This window comes from Amia ocellicauda, chromosome 4 (assembly GCF_036373705.1).
Source record: "Amia ocellicauda isolate fAmiCal2 chromosome 4, fAmiCal2.hap1, whole genome shotgun sequence".
Taxonomy (NCBI): Eukaryota; Metazoa; Chordata; class Actinopteri; order Amiiformes; family Amiidae; genus Amia; species Amia ocellicauda.
In genome coordinates, this window is record NC_089853.1 from 30,107,998 (window position 1) to 30,132,682 (window position 24,685).

General features: G+C 40.3%; 1 protein-coding gene across 2 annotated transcripts in view; it reads left to right on the forward strand.

Moving 5' to 3' along the window:
- The window catches only part of scaper (S-phase cyclin A-associated protein in the ER), a 131,949-nt gene that overhangs the window by 56,965 nt on the left and 50,299 nt on the right, over window positions 1-24,685 (forward strand). For both annotated transcript variants that reach the window (XM_066701833.1, XM_066701834.1), the window contains exons 21-23: window positions 6,560-6,625; window positions 7,107-7,233; window positions 20,222-20,337. In XM_066701833.1, coding sequence (XP_066557930.1) covers window positions 6,560-6,625; window positions 7,107-7,233; window positions 20,222-20,337 — 309 coding nt within the window. The remainder of the gene's footprint in view (window positions 1-6,559; window positions 6,626-7,106; window positions 7,234-20,221; window positions 20,338-24,685) is intronic.

The following is a 24,685-nucleotide window of genomic DNA, read 5'->3' on the forward strand; positions in this document are numbered from 1 at the left end:
CACATACCTTGTTTTGGTGGGTGAATTTCACACCTATTTTTAAATGTATTATTATTATTAATAATAATAATAATATTTCCCTCTTCAAATACAGGCATGTCTATGTGGCACTGGGGCATTTCTATTTGTTCTGTCTGTTAGCACATAATTTCTTAAATAGCAAGAGGGACCACCTGGAGTGTTTTTAACATGATCTGCAACTCTAATTCCACATCTGTGCTCTTTTACAGTTTGTAGTGTAAAGAGAACTGGGTTCCCAGAGCTGCGTCCTTGGTCCTGTGTGGCTCAGGTTATGTACATGTGCCGCTGTAATTAAAGCCTGCTACCGTGCCTCCAGCCTCCCTCTTATTGAATTACAGTTAATTTGCTCAGCAAATTGATTTCTAAATACCATCCCGCTGCTACAGTGATGGTGTGCCTTACTAATGTTGAAGCCAGGCTGTTATGCAGCGCAAGAAAACGTGCTGTTCATTCACAAACTGTTCAAACAACACCTCCGTTTACTTAAATTCTCTGTAGAGAGCTACTGATAATAGCAACAAAAAGAAACACTTTTTTAATTTGTTTTCATTCATTGATCTACCGTGGCAAATTAGGTATTGCTTTTGATATATTCTGCACTGTAAGTCGTCTGTGTATGTATATAGGTACAGTGAGGGGAAAAAAGTATTTGATCCCCTGCTGATTTTGTACGTTTGCCCACCGACCAAGAAATGATCAGTCTATAATTTTAATGGTAGGTGTATTTTAACAGTGAGAGACAGAATAACAACAAAAAAAATCCAGAAAAACGCATTTCCAAAAAGTTATACATTGATTTGCATGTTAATGAGGGAAATAAGTATTTGACCCCTTCGACTTAGTACTTGGTAGCAAAACCCTTGTTGGCAATCACAGAGGTCAGACGTTTCTTGTAGTTGGCCACCAGGTTTGCACACATCTCAGGAGGGATTCTGTCCCACTCCTCTTTGCAGATCCTCTCCAAGTCATTAAGGTTTCGAGGCTGACGTTTGGCAACTCGAAGCTTCAGCTCCCTCCACAGATTTTCTATGGGATTAAGGTCTGGAGACTGGCTAGGCCACTCCAGGACCTTAATGTGCTTCTTCTTGAGCCACTCCTTTGTTGCCTTGGCTGTGTGTTTTGGGTCATTGTCATGCTGGAATACCCATCCACGACCCATTTTCAATGGCCTGGCTGAGGGAAGGAGGTTCTCACCCAAGATTTGACAGTACATGGCCCCGTCCATCGTCCCTTTGATGCGGTGCAGTTGTCCTGTCCCCTTAGCAGAAAAACACCCCAAAGCATAATGTTTCCACCTCCATGTTTGACGGTGGGGATGGTGTTCTTGGGGTCATTCCTCCTCCTCCAAACACGGCGAGTTGAGTTGATGCCAAAGAGCTCGATTTTGGTCTCATCTGACCACAACACTTTCACCCAGTTCTCCTCTGAATCATTCAGATGTTCATTGGCAAACTTCAGACAGGCCTGTACATGTGCTTTCTTGAGCAGGGGGACCTTGCGGGCACTGCAGGATTTCAGTCCTTCATGGCGTAGTGTGTTACCAATTGTTTTCTTGGTGACTATGGTCCCAGCTGCCTTGAGATCATTAACAAGATCCTCCCGTGTAGTTCTGGGCTGATTCCTCACCGTTCTCATGATCATTGAAACTCCACGAGGTGAGATCTTGCATGGAGCCCCAGACTGAGGGAGACTGACAGTTATTTTGTGTTTCTTCCATTTGCGAATAATCGCACCAACTGTTGTCACCTTCTCACCAAGCTGCTTGACGATGGTCTTGTAGCCCATTCCAGCCTTGTGTAGGTCTACAATCTTGTCCCTGACATCCTTGGACAGCTCTTTGGTCTTGACCATGGTGGAGAGTTTGGAATCTGATTGATTGATTGCTTCTGTGGACAGGTGTCTTTTATACAGGTAACGAGCTGAGATTGGGAGCACTCCCTTTAAGAGAGTGCTCCTAATCTCAGCTCGTTACTGTATAAAAGACACCTGGGAGCCAGAAATCTTGCTGATTGATAGGGGATCAAATACTTATTTCCCTCATTAACATGCAAATCAATTTATAACTTTTTTGAAATGCGTTTTTCTGGATTTTTTTGTTGTTGTTCTGTCTCTCACTATTAAAATACACCTACCATTAAAATTATAGACTGATCATTTCTTTGTCAGTGGGCAAACGTACACAATCAGCAGGGGATCAAATACTTTTTTCCCTCACTGTATGTACATATTTATTTATTTATTTATTTTACTACATGGAAATTGTCTTCCATCAATACACATAGTATACTTTAGTTATATATTAGTATTTCATGAACAGGATGTCTATCCCCACAGTTGTGGTGTTAAAAAGCTACCAACACATTCCAGTTCATGTATTCCATTGTTGGCTTCTAGTAGAGCTTTTTATGTATGCAAAGTTATACAGCAGTGCTCATAATCTGCAACTGATGTCATTTAAATTCTAGAATATCCTTTAACCACAAGTATAATTGTAAAGACAGATCATTTGTATTATGTAGCACCAGTAATTAAATTTAAATGCAGTTCTGCTCATGCACTTTTAATTTTTTTTTAAAAGTATGACCTGATCATCATAGCCCACCTCCGTAAGAACTGCAGTCCAAAGGTGATCCTGCACTTATGCAGATATGCCAGATTCGTACTCAATACGGTTATTATCTCCTAAGGGTTTTTTGACTGCGAACTATCAAGTCAACATGACTTTTACTGATGTGATAAAGCTGTAAAACGCATAGCTTTCATAGTCTTATTTCACTACTGCCCTGCTGGTGTTTTTCATTTTTTCCCCCTCCCCTAAACGCCATAATTAAGTGCACACCTTTCCTGTTTGGGCTCTGGCTCACACTTATGCCGGTGCCAAGTCGGTTTCCTAATGTGGATAGATGGAGTGAAGTCTGGCAGGGGGGCTTGATTGGCAGATGAAGTCTTTCACCTGTTGGTTCCAGGCAAGCTGGAGCCACTGCCGCCGCACTCGTCTCAGATCCTCCGCCGCCCTGGCCCCCTGCCAGTGTAAACACAACATCTTCCAAAAGTGTCTGGACAGGTTTGCTCGACAGCACGACTTCACGGTAGCTCCCGAAACAAAGGAAGGTGGGGGGGGTCGTTCACATCTTCCCCCAAACTTTCCAAGCCACAGCTATGGAATGCTGCCTATTTTGGGGCTCTATCGGGAATTTTTCTTCATATTTGATTACCAGGTGGGAATTAAGAAGGAACCATGTGGAACTGCGACTCTTGTTTTGGAGCATTGCAGGAAAAGCAACACAGTCTAGGCTTTTTGCTTTTATTTCGTTTTTTGTTGCTCTAATGTATTCATTCCCCCCCCCCATTCTTATTTATCTCCCTCCCTGCTCCTGTAGGTTTATGGTTTTCAAACTGTGTGTTTTCCAGGCCTAGCTTTGACTTTTTGGGCCCATTTTCCTGCAAACTGATCCCCCAAATGCCATTGCAGTTAGTTTAGGATTTGGGAATTTAATTAGCCCTTGTTTGGTTTTTTTTATTTATTTTTTGGTCTTTAAAATATATATAAAATGAAACCTCTGCAGAAAAGACGTTTGTCCTTGAGGATTAACGGAGCTGGAAAGCGCTTCAACACTTCTTGGAAATGAGATCTTGACTGTTGATATGATTATTAATAATTATTTCCATGAAAGTGCTTCGCTAAATAAATACTCCCAAAATGACATGATCCTTCAAATTTCCTCCGTACTGTGTTCTTAACTACGAGCAGAGTTTCTGTAGTTCAGTTTGTTACTTGTTTTTGTATTATTATGATTATTATATTCATAGAGGAATGTAGTGGAATTTCCTGCTGCATTTTGCTTGTGTGTTGTCTATATTTGGCAGGTGAACCCTGGAGCTCGGGCACAGTAGGTTAGATGGGTGAAGGGTCAGTAGATGAATGCTCCTGGAGTCCTGGAACTGGTTTTCATTCGAGCTACAGCCTGAGGCAGGCCTGCTGTTTCAAATCACTGCTAAATTGGCTAAACAAATGGATATTAATATCAAGCAAATGCTACCTGTTTCCACTGCTTAAAAGTTTAAGTCCTCTAAATAAGTCTTTTGTAGCAGTCTTACCTAACTGATCAAAATAAATGTTGTTTGCTTTATTTATCTTTTATTTATCTCTTTCTCTATTTCTCCCCCTGCTCCTATGGCCACCATTGCAGGGGCTTGACAGTTTAACAGACAGATAGTGTTCTGCTAGGTAGTAGTAGCGGAGGAAAGGCCTGTACTAATACAGTACTGATGTGTTCAGTCATCCTTTGTCTTTGGTACCTTGATATATTCAGAGTGATATTTAAAAGTCACCCATTGATAATCCAGCTATGGTAGACAGCGAAGCAGAGCGCTTAATCTCCCTTCTATAGTGCTATTGTTAGTGTGCCAGGCCTGAGGTTGTGTAAGGCCTTCAAACATTGCACTAGAGTAGGTTAACAAAAAGCACTGTGTTGTGTTTTCCTGTTTTCTGTGGTGGGTTGTTTTTTTAAGTAGCTTTCATAACCATGGACTGTGCTTTATAGGTGTGAAGGCTTTCTTACAATGATTCATGATGAGATTTGCACATACTTGCATGGGGAAAATAAGGGTCAGAAATAAGGGTCTTGGGCAATTGTTAATTTATTTCAATGTACTAATGAAAGCATAAGATTAAACCAGTCCACCTGTATTTTTTGGTTTGCTTCATTTTATTTCAAAATGTACGTGTCTCATGTTCATTTACCTTCTGTACATACTCTGTCAGCCTTGTGGCTTGACTGTGCTCAACCACAGCGAACGCATTCATTGACAAAAAGTAATTCAGACAGACTGGGAATAGTTTTCGGGGAATATATTACTCTGTAACCTCTCATCTTCCTGAAACATTTTTGGTTTACCGCCTGCCTGCTGACAGTAAATCCTTTAGGCTGTCTGGCAGGATTTCATTGACTGGTCTTATCAGTTGTCCTGGGGCCAGTTGTAGAGTGTTTTCTACTCAGACCTTCTTGAATGTGGCAGCAGTTCACCATATCCCGACTGCACGTCTGATTATTATGAGTAAGCAAGTGGTTTTATATCAAGGAATTGAGGTTTCAGAAGAACTGTTTGGAAACCACAGTTGAACAGTGTGAATGATCATTTCCCTGGATCTCTGATGTGTTTTTACTTCCCATTCAGTCTTTATTCTTTGTGTTGCAGCACTGCCCTGGATATACACCTATCAGCCATAACATTATGACCACTGACAGGTGAAGTGAATAACACTGATAATCTCGTTATCATGGCTATCATGGTTATCAAATTTGATGTGTTAGAAGCAGGAAAAATGGGCAAGCGTAAGGATCTGAGAGACTTTGACAAACTGCTGCTCTTGTGGGGTGTTCAAAAGTGGTACAAGGAAGGAAAAGCGGTGAACCGGTGACAGGGTCATGGGCGGCCAAGGCTCATTGATGCACGTGGGGAGTGATGGCTGGCCTGTGTAGTCTGATCCAACAGACGAGCTACTGTAGCTCAAATTGCTGAAAAAGTGAATGCTGGTTCTGATAGAAAGGTGTCAGAACACACAGTACATCGCAGTTTGTTGCGTATGGGGCTGCGTAGCCGCAGACCAGTCAGGGTGCCCGTGCTGACCCCTGTCCACTGCCGAAAGCGCCTACAATGGGCACGTGAGCATCAGAACTGGACCACAGTGGAATAGGTGGCCTGGTCTGATGAATCACGAGTTCAAGGTGTTGACTTGGCCTCCAAATTCCCCAGATCTAAATCCAATTGAGCATCTGTGGGATGTGCTGGACAAACAAGTCCCATCCATGGAGGCCCCACCTCGCAACTTACAGGACTTAAAGGATCTGCTGCTAACGTCTTGGTGCCAGATACCACAGCACACCTTCAGAGGTGTAGTGGAGTCCATGCCTCAACGGGTCAGGGCTGTTTGACGGCAAAAGGGGGACCTACACAATATTAGGCAGGTGGTCATATTGTTATGGTTGATCGGTGTAGTTAGAGCAGGCAACTTCTATCACTGTTCCCAAAGCAGTGATTTGTTGTCAGTCAGCAAAAGTAATGCAATGGGGGCAACAAGCAAGATACCACTTCTGCGGACACCTGCTTTTTTGAAGCCGGGATTGTGTTGGATTTATCAGGCTAGACCCAAGTTGGTGCCTGTTGAATGAATCCCTTGATATATTTTTCATTGTCGTGAAACGTTATTGCAGCTGAGAGAGAGAGAGAGAGAGAGAGAGAGAGAGAGCTCAGAGGAACAAGCAGGAAGGCAGAGACAGGGAAAATAAACAGAAGTGTTAGGCTTTGTTTGGCCTAATGACCTTTTCCTGTCCCCTATGTTTTCTTATCTTCTCATGTCTTGTTACCAAGAGCAGGGGGCCATATATAAATGTGTGTGTGTGTATATATATATATATATATATATATATATATATATATATATATATATATATATATATATATATAATTTTTTTTTTTTTTTTTTTTTTTACTTCTTTCTCTCGGTTATGAAGTAACTGTTTCTCTTGGTCTCCAGGGGAAAGGAGTATGAGACCTCTCTGGAAGCAAAGATGCAGATTCCTGACTCCCCATACAAAGCCAAGTAAGTATGCGAGATCCCAATATTGCCGTTGTTGGTGACCTTCCAGTTACTAGTAGAAACACACTATTGTAGCAACTAGTCAAGTTGTCCTTGAGCTATGGATTCTACCAAAATCTTTAATCGATTATATATATATATATTGTCCTTTTTACAGTGCCCTGTCAATTTAAAATGATCAGATTTGAAATTAAGATATACAACTGGAAAAAAGAACGAACACTGGACATAAAATTAAATGGACACATTTCCCCTGTAGGTCAGCCTTGTGTTTCTCAAAGTACCTGTTGCACATGATTGTACCCCCTAGGGATGGAAATAGCCTGCAAGATATTCCCTTCAGTTGTGGAGCTGATTATTTAAATATGCTGTGTGTTCTTGTGCATGCAGGCATTTTTCTATGTTAGCAAAGCAGTAGCAAAGGATATTGAAATTCACCACTTTCAGTGTGAGAGTTGCATTAACTCCTGTGTTGGCCCTCCAGGCTGCAGCGTCTGGTGAAGGATTTGCTCAAACAGCTCCAGGGGCAGGACAACGGCCAGTGGGCCAACAACAAGGTGTTAGGCCTGGACAGGACACTGGGCGAGATCTCGCGCATCCTGGAGAAACAGGTATTCCCTTCTCCACACCCACACTTACAATCATATGCAGAAATAGGCCTAGCACTGAAGATATAAGGACTTTTTTTTTTCTTTTTTTAGTAATTACATAATTTAACAAGAACGTACAAATACAGAATCCTTAACTCCACCCCAGCAGGATGGGAAAAGAAAAAGAAAAAAGAGTGCAATGAGGGGAGAATAATAATAAATAGTAACTGAAAGTAAAACCATATTTGGTAGTAGAGCTAAAAGGAGATAACATTTCTTTAAACAGAGCTACTTAATACTTAATGGGCAACAAAATGAAAAATCTCTTCTTAAGATTTTCCTCAAGTAAATAAATCAGTTGTATTTTAAGTTTATTTTTATGGCCTCACTTGTTGGAGGAATTTGTCTCTGAGAATACTCTTGTTCTTTCCATGTTGACTTCCTGAAGCTAATTTTAGTCCAGGTGAATCATGGGCAGCTGTTAATGTTTTTTATTTGCCATGAATAAATAACAAGGCCCATTTATAAATATTTTATGATGGTTGTTATGTATCCATTATTGTCTGTAGTCATCATGAAGGCGTTACCTGTCCTCTACATCCTGTCCGTCTTCAGCGCCCGGGATGCAGACAGAAGGTTTTCAAGCAGAATTACTGGCTTTTCTTAATAACGCAGGTCATCCCTCAATCCCCTTGTCTGGGGGCTGTGCAGACTTTACTGAGAGAGGCCGATGAGAAACACTGCCCCGCTGACTGTGATATTGTGCTTTTCTCTGGAGCCCTCACAGTCTTGCAGCCCCGATGCTGTATATCAGTTCCTCATGGCTTTTCTGCACCCCGTTATGTGTAATGTGGCCCAGGTTTGACAATGCTTGCAAAAGAGCAGATGTTATAAATTCAACAGCTCACCAACTCTCGTAGTAAAGGCCAGCGTTTTCTTTTTGCATTTTTTTTGAGCTGTGACTTCTACAGCAGCTGTTATCTCCTTCCTGCATGATAATATTCTTTCTGAGCAGGAGTTTTAAACTGAACTACGAAGTGTAATGCTGGTATTCACTTACAGATAACCACAACATTATTACTTCTGCAGTGGACATTGCTACCACTATCGCTCATGTGCCCAGTATATGGTTTTCATTGCTTAGGACCCCATTTTTCTCCTCAAGAAGGTACAAACAAAACAAAAAATTGTGATCCTAATTCTATCCAAGTCTCAACTTCCATATGTAACATAATTATTTTATGTAACTAAATTACTCAAAAATGGTTTAATAAAGTATTTGGAAAAGTGCAATAGAAATTAAATCCATTAATATGTGACAGTGTTGAGTATCTATTGTATCCCTCTAATCGCTTCACCAGTGACCACACTAGAGCACAAGACCTCATTTCATACAGTCAATGCAGTCAGTAGTTGTAGTCGGAACTGGGGAAAAAAGGAAAAGTGACTTGGTTTTTCCTGGCAAAATGATTTTGCTGCGGTTTACTGGGTTACCTCTGAAATGTCTACAGCCATCAATAGTAAATGGAATACCCAGACTAATTTGGAAGCAGACCAAAAATATATATAAATAATTAAAAATGCAGATACACTGCCAATAATTAATGTATTGGGGCTTCGCGTTGTGGCTGTGCATAGCTGTGCGGAGAGGAGAAACTGTGACTCCTGACCTCTCTTGGCTGTCACCTGCTGCCAAAGCGTGTCATTGTGTGACAGTTCCATAAACTGGGCTGTGGAAATCATTTCTGCCGAATGTGAAACACCTCAATGAGTCTCATTTTTCAAAGCTGATTTTTTTTTATATATATATATATATATATATATATATATATATATAATTTCCTGGCCCCTAAAGTCTTATTTTGGCAGGAGAACAAATTCTTTAAATAAATGTGCAGCAACAGACACAGAGCAACTAATGTTGTAGGATCATTTGAAACAATTTGTCATAGAACCCCTGTTCCCCTGGAGATGCACTGTTTATTTGTCACGACTGTTTTATATATATATATATATATATACACACACACACACACACACACACACATCCCCAGTTCAACTTTAAATATATTTTGTTAAACACTGGATGTATTTTGGCATTATTATAAACTAGAAATATGAGATAATTGTCCATAAAATTCAGATTTGGCAGGCTTCCATTTTGTTTTTTCACTGGGCTCTTTTTATGTACAGTAACAAAGGCATTTTTGTCTTCAACACCTTCTTGTTTTACTCCAAAAACTGACACAGCAGTATTACTCTTGTGGTTTTACAAAGCTTCCGAAGGCTAGAATATGTGTGTGTGTGTTTTTCCCCCTCTGTGTATAAATACACAAATATGATTAAATATGGCAGATGTGATTGCACTGGGGAAATGAATAGGGTTATATTTACCTAAGGTGGCACTTAATTTACAAGAAGCATAATTTTCAACTGTCTGTTTTGCTTGATTTATATTCTTGTGTGTGCAGAAAAGACAGAACATAATTTTAAAGTCTCTGATGCTAATGGGAAGCTAGTAAATACAGTGCTTGTGTCACATATAAGAAATAGTTAAAGATAAAATGGAAACATCCAAGTGCAATATCACAATGTTCACCCAACATATGCTTAGAGTCGAAAGTATTAAAACCACAAAAAAAGACAACCGTTTGTAATATATTAAATAGGGTGTAGGCCATAATTTGGTATACAGATGAAAGTACACTGTACCATGTCTTTGCATGAATGTCTTTATAAGGGTAACTCAAAATTGCGTAATGCAAAATCTCTTTAGTTACTCATGGTGTTGGGCTGTGATTAGATGGAGGGTGGTTACTATGTGGATGAAAGAGTCAATTCCTCAAATTATCTTGATTAGCTGAGGGACATTAGCTAAAACAGACAAACAAGTAGGTAAATTGGTAAATATGTACATTATAAATACGTACATGCATGCATAAATACACAAATATACAGATCTAATTTAAACTTCCAGCTCCCTTGCACATTGTTTAGTGAGAGGCATTAATCCTGTCACTGCTAAAGCCTCATTACTCCCCGCGAGTCCTGATCAATAAGGTCAGGGAAGATTGATTGGAGCAGCTGTCACCGTGTTTATGAAGAGGAAAATATACAGTCATTTCCAGTGGTGAGCTGTAATTCTCGTGCTAACTTGTGGGTCAAGAAATCAGGAGACACATCTCGCATGTTGGGGGGCGGTGGATAGAAAGTTGATGGTGTCAATCATTGACTGAAGGGAGGGGTTAGATGCTGTTAATGAATTTCCCCGGGGAGTAGGAGAGACTGAGAAGAAGGGAGAGAGAGGGAGAATTAAAGAAGGGCAAGAGGTGGTGAGGTAGGGAAACATGCATGATAGTCTGATTGAAAGGGGAATGGAGGCGGGGAGGTTGTGCAGGAAACGGTATCTGCGCAATCTGTCATGGAGTATTGCAGGTTTGTTATATAGCTGTGTGTCAGCTAATGGGCTGGGCTGGGATGAGAGTTGGCCTGGGGGAGAAGTGGGGGGGCAACAACAATCACAGCCTCCTCTCCAGTTAACTGGGCAGCTGATATCTCAGTCAGTGGGCTGGGCATCTTTCACATCAATCACACTTAGGGACTGTGTCAGAGGATTTAAGGGAAGAAAGAGGAGGGGTGTGGGAGCCTAAAACAACATACTTGTTTCTTGTTCGAAGAGGAATATGATTTATCTGAGTACTGACTGACATTTGGGAATGTATTGCAAAAAGTGCTCTCTGGCTTCATCCTCTGTGCTGTTGTCTGTATTGCAGAGGTGCCGTCTCCTGCTTGTGGAATCCATAAGACCCCGGGCAGCACAGTGTAGTACTGGGACACAAGTCTGGGACATATCCATGCAACAATATAACCAATACCTCAGCCCCCCTCCCTGAGACCTCCAGTGCGTCAGTTTGCAGTGTCTGGGCAGCAGTGTGATTCACGAGGCTAGATTCTTGGTTTAAGAACCCTAGTATTTGGCAAACAAGATTCTGTCAAGCATTTGCGTCAAATTACATTCTAATCAGTGTTAATTTAGTCATCAGTTTTTTATTTAGTCGTAGTCTTAGTTGGGTCGACTAAAATGTCTGCGATTTATAGTCGCATTTTAGGCATGCACTTTTCTTTATTTTTAGTCTACTAAAAATGGACTAAAATCTTAGTTTAGGAACTAACCAGTTGTATTGACCGTACTAGGTTCCCTAGCTACTAATTAAAAAATAAAATATAAAGCCGTTTGTGTTTAAAAGCTAATGATGATAATAACGGTAACATTATAGCTAACATAACTAGCTTTTATCTCTCTTTTTGATCAAATATTTGTATTTATTTTGGAGGAAATGATCACACTGTCAAAATTCTCCTGAACTTTCCCCACTCTTCCTTCACAAGGCTGTGTTGTAGATCCCAGTTGTGTTGAGCCAATTATAAGCTGTGCTGCATGGCAGCCACAGTGGTGCTGCCTGGGATTGGCTGCTATTTGACAGATACAGTGAGTTCTGAGTATTAGTCAAAGTGCTGATTTCGTCTTGTCATATTTTCGCAAATGAAAATGCAAAAACATTTAGTCATCGTCCTCATCATTTTGGATGATTTTAATAAATTTTTGTCTTCGTTAACTAAAATGAAAAACAGTTAATTGACAAACATTTTCGTCAATAATTTCCTCAACAAAATGAACACTGGTTCTCGTCCAAATATTAAATTCTCTCACATATATAGTTACTCACTCAGTTTCGTGTTTTAAGATGTAAACCCCACCGACAAACCACCCCACCTCCTTTCCCCTTTGCCAACTTCCCTCTCCTCTCCCCCTTTCCTTTTTTTTTTTTTTTTTTTTTTTTTTTTTGCAGAAGTTTCTGACCCCTGCACGCTGCTCCCTCTGTGACTGCTAATGGTTTATTTTGTGTCAAAGCTGATTTTTGTTTGTTTTGTTTTTTGTGTTTTTGTTTTCTCCATCAATTTCAGATCAGTTTTTCAGATCTGGGGGCTGGAAACCAGTCATGAGCTCACGTATTTACATTTCAGCCCACATGTTTGTCATAGCTTTCAAATAAAAGGTAGCCCAGAGACGGACAGTGTTTATCACACAGCAGGGACTGTCAGAAACAGTTGAGGTATCAGAACTTCGGAGCAGGGCCAGTATTTACATTTTCATTTGCAAGCTGTCAAGAGCAGAGTCTCTATTGTGGTCGGTCGGTGGCTGGCTGCAGCCCCTGTGAAATACACTTTTTTTATTTTTTTTATGGCTGGTGGCCTATCAGGAGCCTCCCTTTCCAATGACCACTGTCTCCATTGAACTTGATTGGAGCCGACTAATACAGCAAACATAATTCACCCCCACACCAAAGAAAAAAACCTTAATGGCTTTATGTTGCTCCTTTGAAAGGTAAGTCTGAAATTCACTTCCCAAAAGAAAAGAAAACAAGCTAATAGAACACATTGGTTCATTAGTGTACCCTTTAATCTGGATAATCCACTGACTGGTTCCCTGAGAGGACTCAGCAACCCGATACAGGAGGACAGGGCCTGGAATTCAGGTGGCCTTTTGTTGTTTGAACACAGCCTAGGCTGTCAAAATGTGTTTCAGAAGTCGAGGACAGTTTCTTTGTTAGAAAGCCAAGAAAGTACAATCTTGAGCTGCTGTTTAAAAATATTCCTTTGTTCCCATCTTTAAAAAATGAAAAGCTTTGCTGTCCTGTAAAAAAAGACAACTTCTTTGTGATTTCACATCTCCACCGTGACACCTTAAACACATTTTTGTCAACACTTTGCTTCTGTTGCCAAAATAAAAGGTTTCTAACTTTTTATGTGAATAAGCTGGTCTCTTAAGTTTTATTGTACTTATCTTGTACGATATGAATGCTTGTGTTGGTTTGTATGTTTTCTGGCCTAACCAGGTGAGTTATAGGGAAACACACAGAAGGTGTTCGTTCTCTCAACATGAACCAACCTTTATATCCATAGCTAATGAAATAAGATCAGTAGATTCCCTGTATTCCCTGTTCACTCAACACTGAGTTAAGCAAATAGTTGAGACAGTGTTGTACACTGGTGATGTCGGTTTACAAGATTTTTGCAAAACAAAAAGGAGCATGTTGCACTTTATACAAGGGGCTTTGAAAGATTTGATTCAGGGATCTGTCAAGAGGGATCTGAACTGAACAAAGATGTCCTCTTGGGGGTGGGGGGGGGTTAAGAACTGATGAAGGGTTTTGCTTCAGTCTGGGGTAGAGCTCCTCTGTCTCAGCTCAGTCACTGTGACTTGGAAGCAAACAAACCCTGTCTGAACACAGTGCCGCTGGGGCAGCTGAAGCCGTTGTCAAAAGCACTGTGTATTTGCACATCTCCCACTAGGTGGCACTAATCCAAGCAATTATTGTCCTTACAGTTTACGCACTGGAGTTTGATGTGCTGCTCTTTAAACAGCTCATTGTTGTTCACCGACACTCTTCACTGTTAGCATTAGAGAAATAAAAACATCAGACAGTGTTTAGGTGTTGCTTTACAGTATACTGTCAGTTTTACAATCTTGTCAGTTGAATACATACTTTTTTTTTGGTCCTTAGTGCAGACATTGTATTGAAGTGTGTAGCAGTTCCTTGTTTTCAAATGTTTGTTTAAAAGAAAGGTCACTGAAAGGAGTCCTTTGAGAACAAGACTGATTAATTTGAGAGCCTGGTCTCCTTGTGGCTTTGCTTAGTTTATATGCTGTAGTGCATATAAGTGCATATATGAGTCCTCATTTTAATTTTAATTTAATTTAAAGAATTTAGTTAGAAGCAAAGAGAACATTGTGTTAAAGGGGAACCTGACAAATATCAGTAATTGGGTGTGTCAACATAATATATATTTTTAAAAAGGATTTATATTAAATAGAAATTTCACTTGATTTCTTATAAGTTTCTTTTTCAGACATTTTCCGAATGTTTTGTTTTTTTGTTTCGTTTTACCTGAGGATACAGAAAAAAATTAAATGACTTTGGCATTGGAGCTCTGTGTCTTTTGTAGTGAACAGTTGATCCCAGAACAATACAGAAGCCTCTTTCTAATATAAATGACTGTGACTGTGCTTGGAGCTGAAGCAGCGGATGGAGTTACAATTATGGAATCTGATCTTGCTGCACACAAACCCAGTGACTGAAGATGGCTGATCAAATCAGTTTTCACGCAGTCCCACATTAACAATAACCGTCCCAGCTACTTAACAGGGCTGATTTATATGATGCCTACAGTGCAGATACATTTCCAGTTATTGCTTAAATTCGTCAGTGATAAATGGCTTCGGTTATCAAAATTTCTGTATTAAAAATGTTGCCGAAGTTTTATTGAGCCCTTGGCTTGGCGCAGATAAATGGGAAGGGCGCAGGTTAATGCAGCAGGTTGTGTTGTCTGTGTTTACTATAACGTACCTGTTTCATTTAGTTTATGACTCTGTTTCTAGTAACTATAATCCTTCAAGAAAGGCTGAAGACCAGGGAGGGTCCACACTAGCTCTTTTGTCAGTTCCTGAACCTAATCAACCATTGATGTCGAGCTATTGAACTCAGTTAGACATAATTCTGCTTCAGTACCCTCTGTCTAGGCTGACTGGGTGCCTACCCGACTGGTGACACCCCCCCCCCCCCCCCCACCTTATACACACACACACACACACACACACACACACACACACACGCTCTACAAGTGATTTCCAGACTTTTCCTGGGCCCATCCACTGTCACTAGCCCAGACCTCAGTTTGGGAACGTGGCTAAAGCTCTGTGAAGGAGTACATGTATTCCATACACCATTGATTGGGACGTGGACATCCTGTATGAAAGATCAATAAGTGGGCTAGAGCCCTCGGACCATGGCAGTGCAGTGTGGAACAGTCAGTAACCTATGCCTTGTTCTAATCTCCCAATGTGTATCACGCAAAGCAATGGTAGTTTCTTCAATTATGGACAGCTGTGTTCGTTAATTGAGTGGAACATTAATCATTTTAACATTCATATTTCACCAAAGGTTTCCTTCGTGCCGTTTAATGGAACACCTCAGGACTGCTGAAATAGCCGAGACAGACGGGCAATGTGACTTATGCAGCCTGGTGACTCCACGCTGCAAATCGAAAAACTGTTTCAGCAGCACTGATTTCCAATTCCAGTCTGTGCAGTTGTTTGGACTTGTGTTCAGTGAAAGCCTGTAATGGAGACTGCTTTATTTTACTTTTGCTGTTGGTGTCCTTGGAGTTTAGAAACTGGATTCTTTCTTTTATGTGTGTTAGGATGAAAGTTGTTTTGCAGGAATTGACAGTCTTTTGGAAGCTCGGTTAATTAGTGAGGGCAGTTTGTGTATTTGTTTATTTAAAAAATGTTTATTTTTGATATCTTTGTGCTGCATAATTTTCATTTATAAATAGTTTAATAGAGGAAATTACAAAGCAGAAAAGGATCACATCACAATATGTGGTGACAATTTTGTTAATCTCTGGCTTGATATTCATGCATTTAATTCACTAGACAAATCCATCTGCCTTTAGGACTATAACAAACCCATAAATACCATATTAATAAAAACCTATATAATAATAGTAATAACTGGATTACTATTTTGTAGAACCCAGAACATTTACAGTACTTTGTTTTATTTTAATTGTGTTTTACCCTGTATTTGTGTTATACTTTGTTAACAACACAATCTTAAGCACTTTTCAATGCCATACCACCAGTGCAATAATGGGCACTCTCTGTTGCAAAGATCACAATTTAACCTTGTATTGTGGCTTGGTGGTCTCACTTTCCTTTGTTTTTTTTTTTACTCTTTTTTTTTGTTGTTGTTGTTGTTGTTGACCATTAAAAATGAATTACCCAGTCGGTACCCAATCAGCAGCTATGTGGCTGTACATTCCTGTGAATTTTCCATGAATACTAAATTCCTGATTTCACTTTTGCGGTACTAGATTACCATTTACTACAGGTCTGACTGTGTGTGTCTGTGTGTTTAATGCACCAGATGCAAACCGGCTGATCAAGGTCAATTCTCAGTCTCAGGTGAATAAAAATGACTAGTTGAATTATTAAAACCTCCTCAAGGACACAATATTTACTGTAAATCTTTGGTGCAACGATACATACAATATGTTTAATGTGACTTCCCAAACAACACCTTATATGCAATAATAATAATACCAATAAAGGATACCTGCTTACACAAATCAATCATGCCAGTCCACTTTGCCTATATTGGCTTCATAATTATTCAGCCCAAGGAAGTTTGGTAGTAATACTTTTTTTCTTTTTCCTGTAAAGTATAGTTCTTATTGTGTTTTATTGTTACGGGAATGGAGGTCAAATAGCATGGCAAAGCTATATTTACTGCCGGCTCAGTGGTTATTGTGGTGTTTTTGACTCTGACTCAGTAGTATTTAGAACCTAGTATTTGGAATATCCTTTGACTCGAGTGCAGCTATTTATTTTGGCAGGAAGTGGGGAGTATTAATTGGGAGCACTTACAGTGACCTGTCCTTAAACACCATGTTATATGTTCTGAAAACCCTTGGCTTTTAACTGATTTTAAGACTACTCTCCTGTACTTTTCTACTTTTCCCAAATAGTTTTATTAAAGTAGTCTAAAATGCCACAGTTGGGGAGTATCGGCTGAGGCTGTCTTTAAGCACAGGTACTCAAAGGTGATTCAAAGATGCTTCCCCCTCACCAAGCCTAGCCTACCTGTTCATGGCAGAAGTCATTAACCTGTTGTGAATTCTGCTGTAACTCCTTTTATTTTAAGCATCTCTGAGAAGAGCTGGGCTGTGTGCAAGCCTAGCCACAACAGCTGGCCATAGTACGCAGAGTACACAGACCCTGGGCTCTTGTGAACCAGCCCCAGCTATTCTAATGCACTCCCAGACAGTTGTTCTCCATCTGTTGCCTGGGGGTCTGCAGGGTCGGGCAAATCCCCTCCCCCTTTCTTTGCTGTCAGCTAATTAGAGTGGCTGGTGGGAGGCAAGTACAAAGACAAGTCCGTCCAGCCCGCCTTGCTATTATACCACCACTGTCATCGCCAGGGATTACCAGCTGTTTGGCCTTTTGATTAGCATGTGTAATAACAGTTACCACAGATGATAATTGGATAAGATTCCTAGGCCGTGTAATTCAGGTTTGGCTTGTCCTTCCCCCCTCCTCTCTCCCCTCCTCTCCTCTCCCCACCCCCACCTTCAGTTCAGTTCCTATAAAGAAGTGTCTAATCCTATTATTGAGTCAGTCTGTCAGCCAGTCAGTTAGTCAGGGATGGTCTACAGATGAAGCAACATTACTTGAAATGTTGAGCTGTTAAATGAAGACCAAATTCTTTCTTTCTTTTCACCTGGCACACTGAATCTATAATTGTCATGCAACAATTAGGTACAAGTCTGTTGGTGCATCGACCCCCAAAAGTGCAACATGGGTGAATATGTTAGGCAAAAACTTTATATTCCTGCTTCTAATCATTGTATTGTTATAAAATGTACCCAGTAGCGCTAAAAGTGAGAAGTAAAATTACTGAAAGTTGAGTAAGGGCTGCATTTTAACACCATGATTTCTTGTTACTGTCACGGTTACGTCACATGGGTAATAAACATAGTCAGTCTGTGTTTTTCTATAATTTGGTTGTTGAAGTGTTTCTATCAAATACACATGTTCTGAACATAAGTCTTGAGTTTTGGAAGGAAACCCTTTTGGCTGCTTTAATGTCAACACCAACAACGAGAAACTTGCTTGAAGCAGCAATACAGGATAAAACCGCACAAATTGTTTGAAGAAATCTTTCAGCTTGATATTGTTATACAGTCCACAGTGTTTCCAGTAGGCAGTGTGATGACAGCTCTCCGGTTTCCTTCATCTGATGTGCTCTTGGTCATTCCCGTTTACAGCATTACTGTGCAAGTTATTTGCAGTTGAGCCTGGAGAGACTGTATGCTACCTTTCTGTTGTAGATGTTTGATCCTGAAGTGAAAAGGTTCTCCCATCCTTTTCTTTATATTGAACTTAACATGGGGAACATGGGGGGGGAAAACACGATTTTCTGTTAATGAAAACTTAGAACAATTAAACTTTGTCATTAAACAACAACCTTGGACTGGGCCTGGGTGAAACCTCAAGCAACCACAGGCTGGGAGGAGTTGAACATTGTATCGTACTTGACTGGGTTTAGGACGCAAGTTGATCAAGTGCAGACTAGCACCAACACTACTCCACTGCCCTGTGAGGAAGCATTGTCACCCGCACAGATCCGCCCAGCTGCACCGATCCGCAGTACAGATCTTCATAAACTCCCCTTATTCTTTGCAAAGGTCCTGCTTAACAGGCTGCCGTAAAGTCACTTTCAACACACCCGAAAGCTTTTAAGAAGGCTTGTTGACGGCCGTATTAAGACCTCACTAAGCTTTACTTGGTTGGTGTGTAATGATTGGGCGCCATGAAGTAGCCAACAACAGAATAGCTTCACATGCCTGCCTGCCAGTCCCCCAGCCCCCCCCTCCCAAGACATGTTGAATCCACTGTTGGAGAAAGTTTCTCTAATCCATTCGAAATCCCAGGTAAAGCTCGGGGTGGGTGGGGGGGTGGTACGCAAGGTTCCCTGTGTGTATGTTCTTGCGTGAAACCCGATCTCTTAACCTCCAAGAGAGTTCAGAGATATTTTGGCTAACAGATACCGAAGACTTATACTGGTGGCATATATGATTGACAGAAAAAAGAGCTTATATGTAATTTTGAAAAACACTTCCTCCATCTCCGTTGAAAAAGAAGAAATGTGTTTAGGCTTGCTTTCCTTCCAGAACAAAACTGCTTGAAGTGCTGGGCTTTAAATAGCTGTCTTAGACAACAGGAGTCAATGGTGATCCCGTATTTATGACCAGACTGAAATGAGAGGCTGCTCGCCATTCACTCCCTGGGCTGGCTCAAGCTCTCTAGCCCAGACAGAAACACTGATGGTTTTCCTACATTTGGTTATGGATTTGTAACAAGTTGATTTATATTGTTTTGTTGCCGCAGTGTCTGAATCAAATTCCTTTCCCTCCCCAAAACAAATGGGAATTATTTTGACTCTCTTAGGGTCTTAGCCTTTAATTATAGGACTTCATAAACTGCTGTCACTTAAGAGCAGACCTTGAACTTGAAGGAATTTGAGGAAGTAGGCCTAAGTAAATGTTAATTATGTAAGCAGATTATTTTAACCTTACCTGTGCAGAACAGCAGAAATTAGTCAGTTATTTTATTACAGTCTACGGTCAAATTATATATATATATATATATATATATATATATATATATGTACTAGTATTATATAGGTGGTAGTAACATAAAAAAGGACACTACAAATAGCAACATGTTCATTTATAACAAACAGACAAATCATTGCCATACAAAATGAGGTCAACCCAACATGCATAATCTAGGCTATATATATATATGTTACTACCACCTATATAATACTAGTACATAAACACTGCAACCTGTGACAACCTTTTAAGTTGTGTAATAGAGATTAATTGGATTTTGGAGGCTTTTAGTGAAAAGTAGGCTTTACAGTGCTCGTTCTGGTGGTTTCATTTGATGTGGAAGTATTGTTTTGAAATGTTTCCTGTTTAGATTTTTCCTAATATTACAATTCTCTTTTTTGCAAACCAATAACTTTATGGCTAATTGTTTTGGTTAATTTAGATGGGGGGGAAAAATAAATTGGATTTTAACTTGTGTGTGTTGTGCTGGTCCTTAGCCAATTAATTGTGAATTGTGACCCAGTTTATCATCTTGTATTGAAACCTGGAGTGGAGTGGAGTAGGGGAGTGGGGTTGTGCTGGAACAGGGGGGGCCCTTTGAGGTTTAACAGGAATTCTGTGAGGATCGCTTTGTTTTGGGTTTTGCTGCAGCTCCCTTTTGGAAAAGAGAAAGAGGAAAAAAAAAAAAAAAAATTTCCTCTGTGAAAATAATTTGATACCCTGGCCCAGCTTGCTGTTCCTGACTACATTTCTTGTTCTTCTCTTGCAGAACAATGCAGATCAAGTAGCATTTCAGGTCGGAGGGGGACTCTCGGCCCTGGAACAGATTCTGCAGGTAGTGGCGGCCGCCTCCTCTCCGGCTGCAGTCCCACGCATTCCACTGAAGTAAGTCCTGTCGGCCTGGGTCTCTACATGAATAAAGCCAGCATTCTTTACTCACAAACAGCACATCCGTTACAGTGGACAGGTTTCATTTTCTTTCTTCTCTTCTTTTACCCTTTCCCTCCTGACACTTCTGAATCTGAATAAAAGAAAAGAAAGCAAACACTGATAACCTGTGTGGGATCTGAACCTGTTCATGTCATTGGTTTCCACCACCCAGAACAAATGCATACATACAAATATGCATACATACAGTACTGTGCGAAACTTTTAGGCAGGTGTGAATAGATTATATTTATCTGTTAACTAAATGCAAAGTGAGTGAACAGTAGAAGAATCTAAATCAAATCCATATTTGGTGTGACCACCCTTTGCCTTCAAAACAGCATCAATTCTTCTAGGTACACTTGCACACAGTTTTTGAAGGAACTCTGCAGGTAGGTTGGGCCAAACATCTTGAACTAACCACAGTTATTCTGTGGAATTCATCAGCCTCAGTTGCTTCTCTCTCTTCATGTAAACCCAGACAGACTGGATGATGTTGAGATCAGGGCTCTGTGGGGGCCATACCATCACTTCCAGGACTCCTTGTTCTTTACGCTGAAGATAGTTCTTAATGTCTTTCACTGTATGTTTGGGGTCGTTGTCATGCTGCAGAATAAATTTGGGGCCAATCAGATGCCTCCCTGATGGTATTGCATGATGGATAAGTATCTGCCTGTACTTCTCAACATTGAGGAAACCATTAATTCTGACCAAATCCCCAACTCCATTTGCAGAAATGCAGCCCCAAACTTGCAAGGAACCTCCACCATGCTTCACTGTTGCCTGCAGACACTCATTCGTGTATCGCTCTCCAGCCCTTCAGTGAACAAACTGCCTTCTGCTACAGCCAAATATTTCAAATTCTGACTCATCAGTCCAGAGCACCTGCTGCCATTTTTCTGCACCCAGGTTCCTGTGTTTTCATGCATAGTTGAGTCACTTGGCCTTGTGGTATGGTATGGCTTTTTGGCCGCAAGTCTTCCATGAAGCCTCCTCCTGACAGTAGATGGGTGTACGAGGGTCCCACTGTTTTCTGCCAATTCTGAGCTGATGGCACTGCTGGACATCTTCCGATTGCGAAGGGAAGTAAGCATGATGCGTCTTTCATCTGCTACAGTAAGTTTCCTTGGCCGACCACTGCGTCTACTGTCCTCAACGTTGCCCGTTTCTTTGTGCTTCTTCAAAAGAGCTTGGACAGCACATCTGGAAACCCCTGACGCAGTATAAGTACCTTGTGTCTTGTTGCTGTGCTCAGTCTTGCCATGGTGTATGACTTTTGACAGTAAACAGCAACCTCACCTTGTTAGCTGAGTTTGGCTGTTCCTCACCCAGTTTTATTCCTCCTACACAGCTGTTTCTGTTTCCGTTAATGATTGTGTTTCAACCTACATAGTGAATTGATGATCATTAGCACCTGTTTGGTATAATTGTTTAATCATACACCTGACTATATGCCTACAAAATCCCTGACTTTGTGCAAGTGTACCTAGAAGAATTGATGCTGTTTTGAAGGCAAAGGGTGGTCACATCAAATATGGATTTGATGTAGATTTTTCATCTGTTCATTCACTTTGCATTTTGTTAATTGATTAAAAATAATCTATTAACATGTCTGTTTTTGAAAGCATTCTTACTTTACAGCATTTTTTCACACCTGCCTAAAACATTTGCACAGTACTGTATATATGTACACTTTAATATAATGCAACTGATAATAGATTTTTGTTATGGAAACATCTTCCGTCAATTTTGTACAAATGAGTACATCTGTAACCACACATTCCCTTGGTCACCCTTTTCAAAGTTTCATATGGTGGTCAAAACATTTCCAAACTTGTCTTTTAACTGAAATTGAATGAAAGTGCCTGAGCACCCACATCTGAGCTTGTATCTTTGCATGGGCTAAAAGTTACAGCCTCATTCATTGTGTTCATACATCCATAAAATGTGAACCGGGATCAGTCACATAATAGCAACAGCACAGCTTGTAAAATTGTTTCTTTAGCCTGATGCCATAGTTATGGTACCTACTGCAAAGTCTTGGGGGAATAATTTATAGCCATACACTATATCTAACTTTTCATTTATTCAACGCTGTATCTTCTCCAATAGAGTTAGGATTTTACATTGTTCTGTAAAATATATAACCCTCCATGCCTCCCAAACAAATAGAATGTGTGCTATATGTATAAATAGGGAGATGTAGATCAGAACTGTACTGGATATGCAATAATATATCAAACTGAGCAAATGTTTCCTATGATTCCTTGTGGACTACTAAGGAAGGGGGGGGTGTGGGAAGTGTATTTCTATTATTGTCTTCAGGAGAAAAAAAATAAAAATCAAATCACCGGCTCTCCCTTTTTAGCATGCACATTAATTGACAAACACATTCTCAGAAGCCAGAGCTCTCTGCAGGAAGGAGACGCTAATGGAAGGTGCCCATTCGATTCCCTCATTAGTATTTGCTTCTTGTGCTTTTCCATTAGAGGCGAAAATGGCTTATTTTATTTATCCCACTTGTAGTCTGGTGGAAATCAGTGGTACAATCTTAAGAGTCTCGGAGAATGAAGAAAGCTATTGTATTATAATGAATGTTCAAACTTCCACCAAGGTGCCTTTCTTCCTAGGGTGAGGCTGCTTCACAGACAATTAAACCTGCATGCTAGGACTGGTAACTTTAATTGAGAAACTTCTTTTTTTTTTTTTTCTTTCTTTCCTGTATTGAGAGATCCTCTTGACATGTTTGGGGAGAGCGAATGGGGAAAAATATCTTCCTAAGAGGCATTTCTTTCACTTTATCCCTAAGTATTCAATCAAAACCTGGCTTGGCCCTTCGTAATAATAAAAGAATGGCCTTGAAGTTACCTTCCTTCATGACTGAATTATTACCATGCCTTAACATGCTGAGAAGGAGAGCGCACGCCCGCCCGGATTATGACAAGTGTCCTCTTTAGGATTATAACAGATGTTTAGAAAAAAAGACTGGACTGAAATACACCTATAACAAATAATAAATATGTATAAAGGTCACTTAGACCAGTGGTTCTCAATCCTGATCCTGGAGGACCCCCTACCCTGCTGTTTTTTGTTCCAACCCAGCTTGCATTTAATTAATTGAACCCTTGAATTGAATTTCCTAAATCAAAGCATTGAGAACCACTGACTTGGTGAGCAACACACTAGCACTGGTACAGACAATATATCGTCAAACCCGCTTTAGAGAAATTGTCAACGATAAAATGTGTGTGGAGATGTCTTCTACTGTTCAGATCTGAATATGTTTATGATCGGTTGATCGTCACATTTTAAATTGACTACCCCCACACACACAAACATGCTCTGCCCCCATAATCATGACATTTCAGTTCCCAGCCTCTGTTACTCTTTTCACATTCATTTAATTATTTAGAATGTATCCTTGATCTGAGGTATCATCTGGCCACCATTCGTTCGTCAGACGTTAGGTGTAGAAACGTCACCATTGATGTCATGGTGCAAATTCCAGGGCCAATTGAAGGCCATAGCTCATAAAACTGTCTGGAGTGAGTTGACCACCAGATTGATTTTGGTTGGAGTTTGAAGTAAAAAGAAAATGGGAACAGGAAGTATAAATGATAGATGATGGAAGGAGTAGACGATATCAGAGAGAGGTTGTTGAGGCCTCCTGAGAGTGGCCAGTTTGTCAGGATGAACGGCTTTGCCTGCAAACTTAATTCCTTATGTTCCTGTGATAGTCTGAGCATGGGATTTTTTTTCAAGAAAACATTATTAGGGCACTTGGGCTTTCACCTTTGGTCCTCCTTATTTGTCGTCTTGAGAATCCTAATCTGGTAAGGGAGACGTGAGGTCATGGAGACACAGGTTCGTAGCACTTCCCTAAACCCAGACAGTCCCAAGACAGGATTGAGAGCTGTAGGCTCCCCAGAGAAGCTGATGCTTTGTTCTGAACCTGTGATAACCCTATCAGGGTACATCAATCCAGGCCCAAAGAGCCACCCACCCTAACAGAATAGATCTTCTCTTTAAACCCAAAGAAACCATGGAACAAAACATCTTGGGTTGGCATTTTGGTATTTTCCTGCAGGAAACATTTTGGGAAATGTGTGTAGACCATGAACTGCCATCAGCAATGCCAAATCCATGTAATCTGCTCAATTAGAATAACTTTTTCAAAGATATCTATATATAAAATTGTATGGATCCTTACATTTTTCATCAACATACAAATAATTTAAAACTTTCTCTCATGGTACGGATAGTACTTTTTTAAACAATTTAAAATATTTATTTACAAAAACTTTGG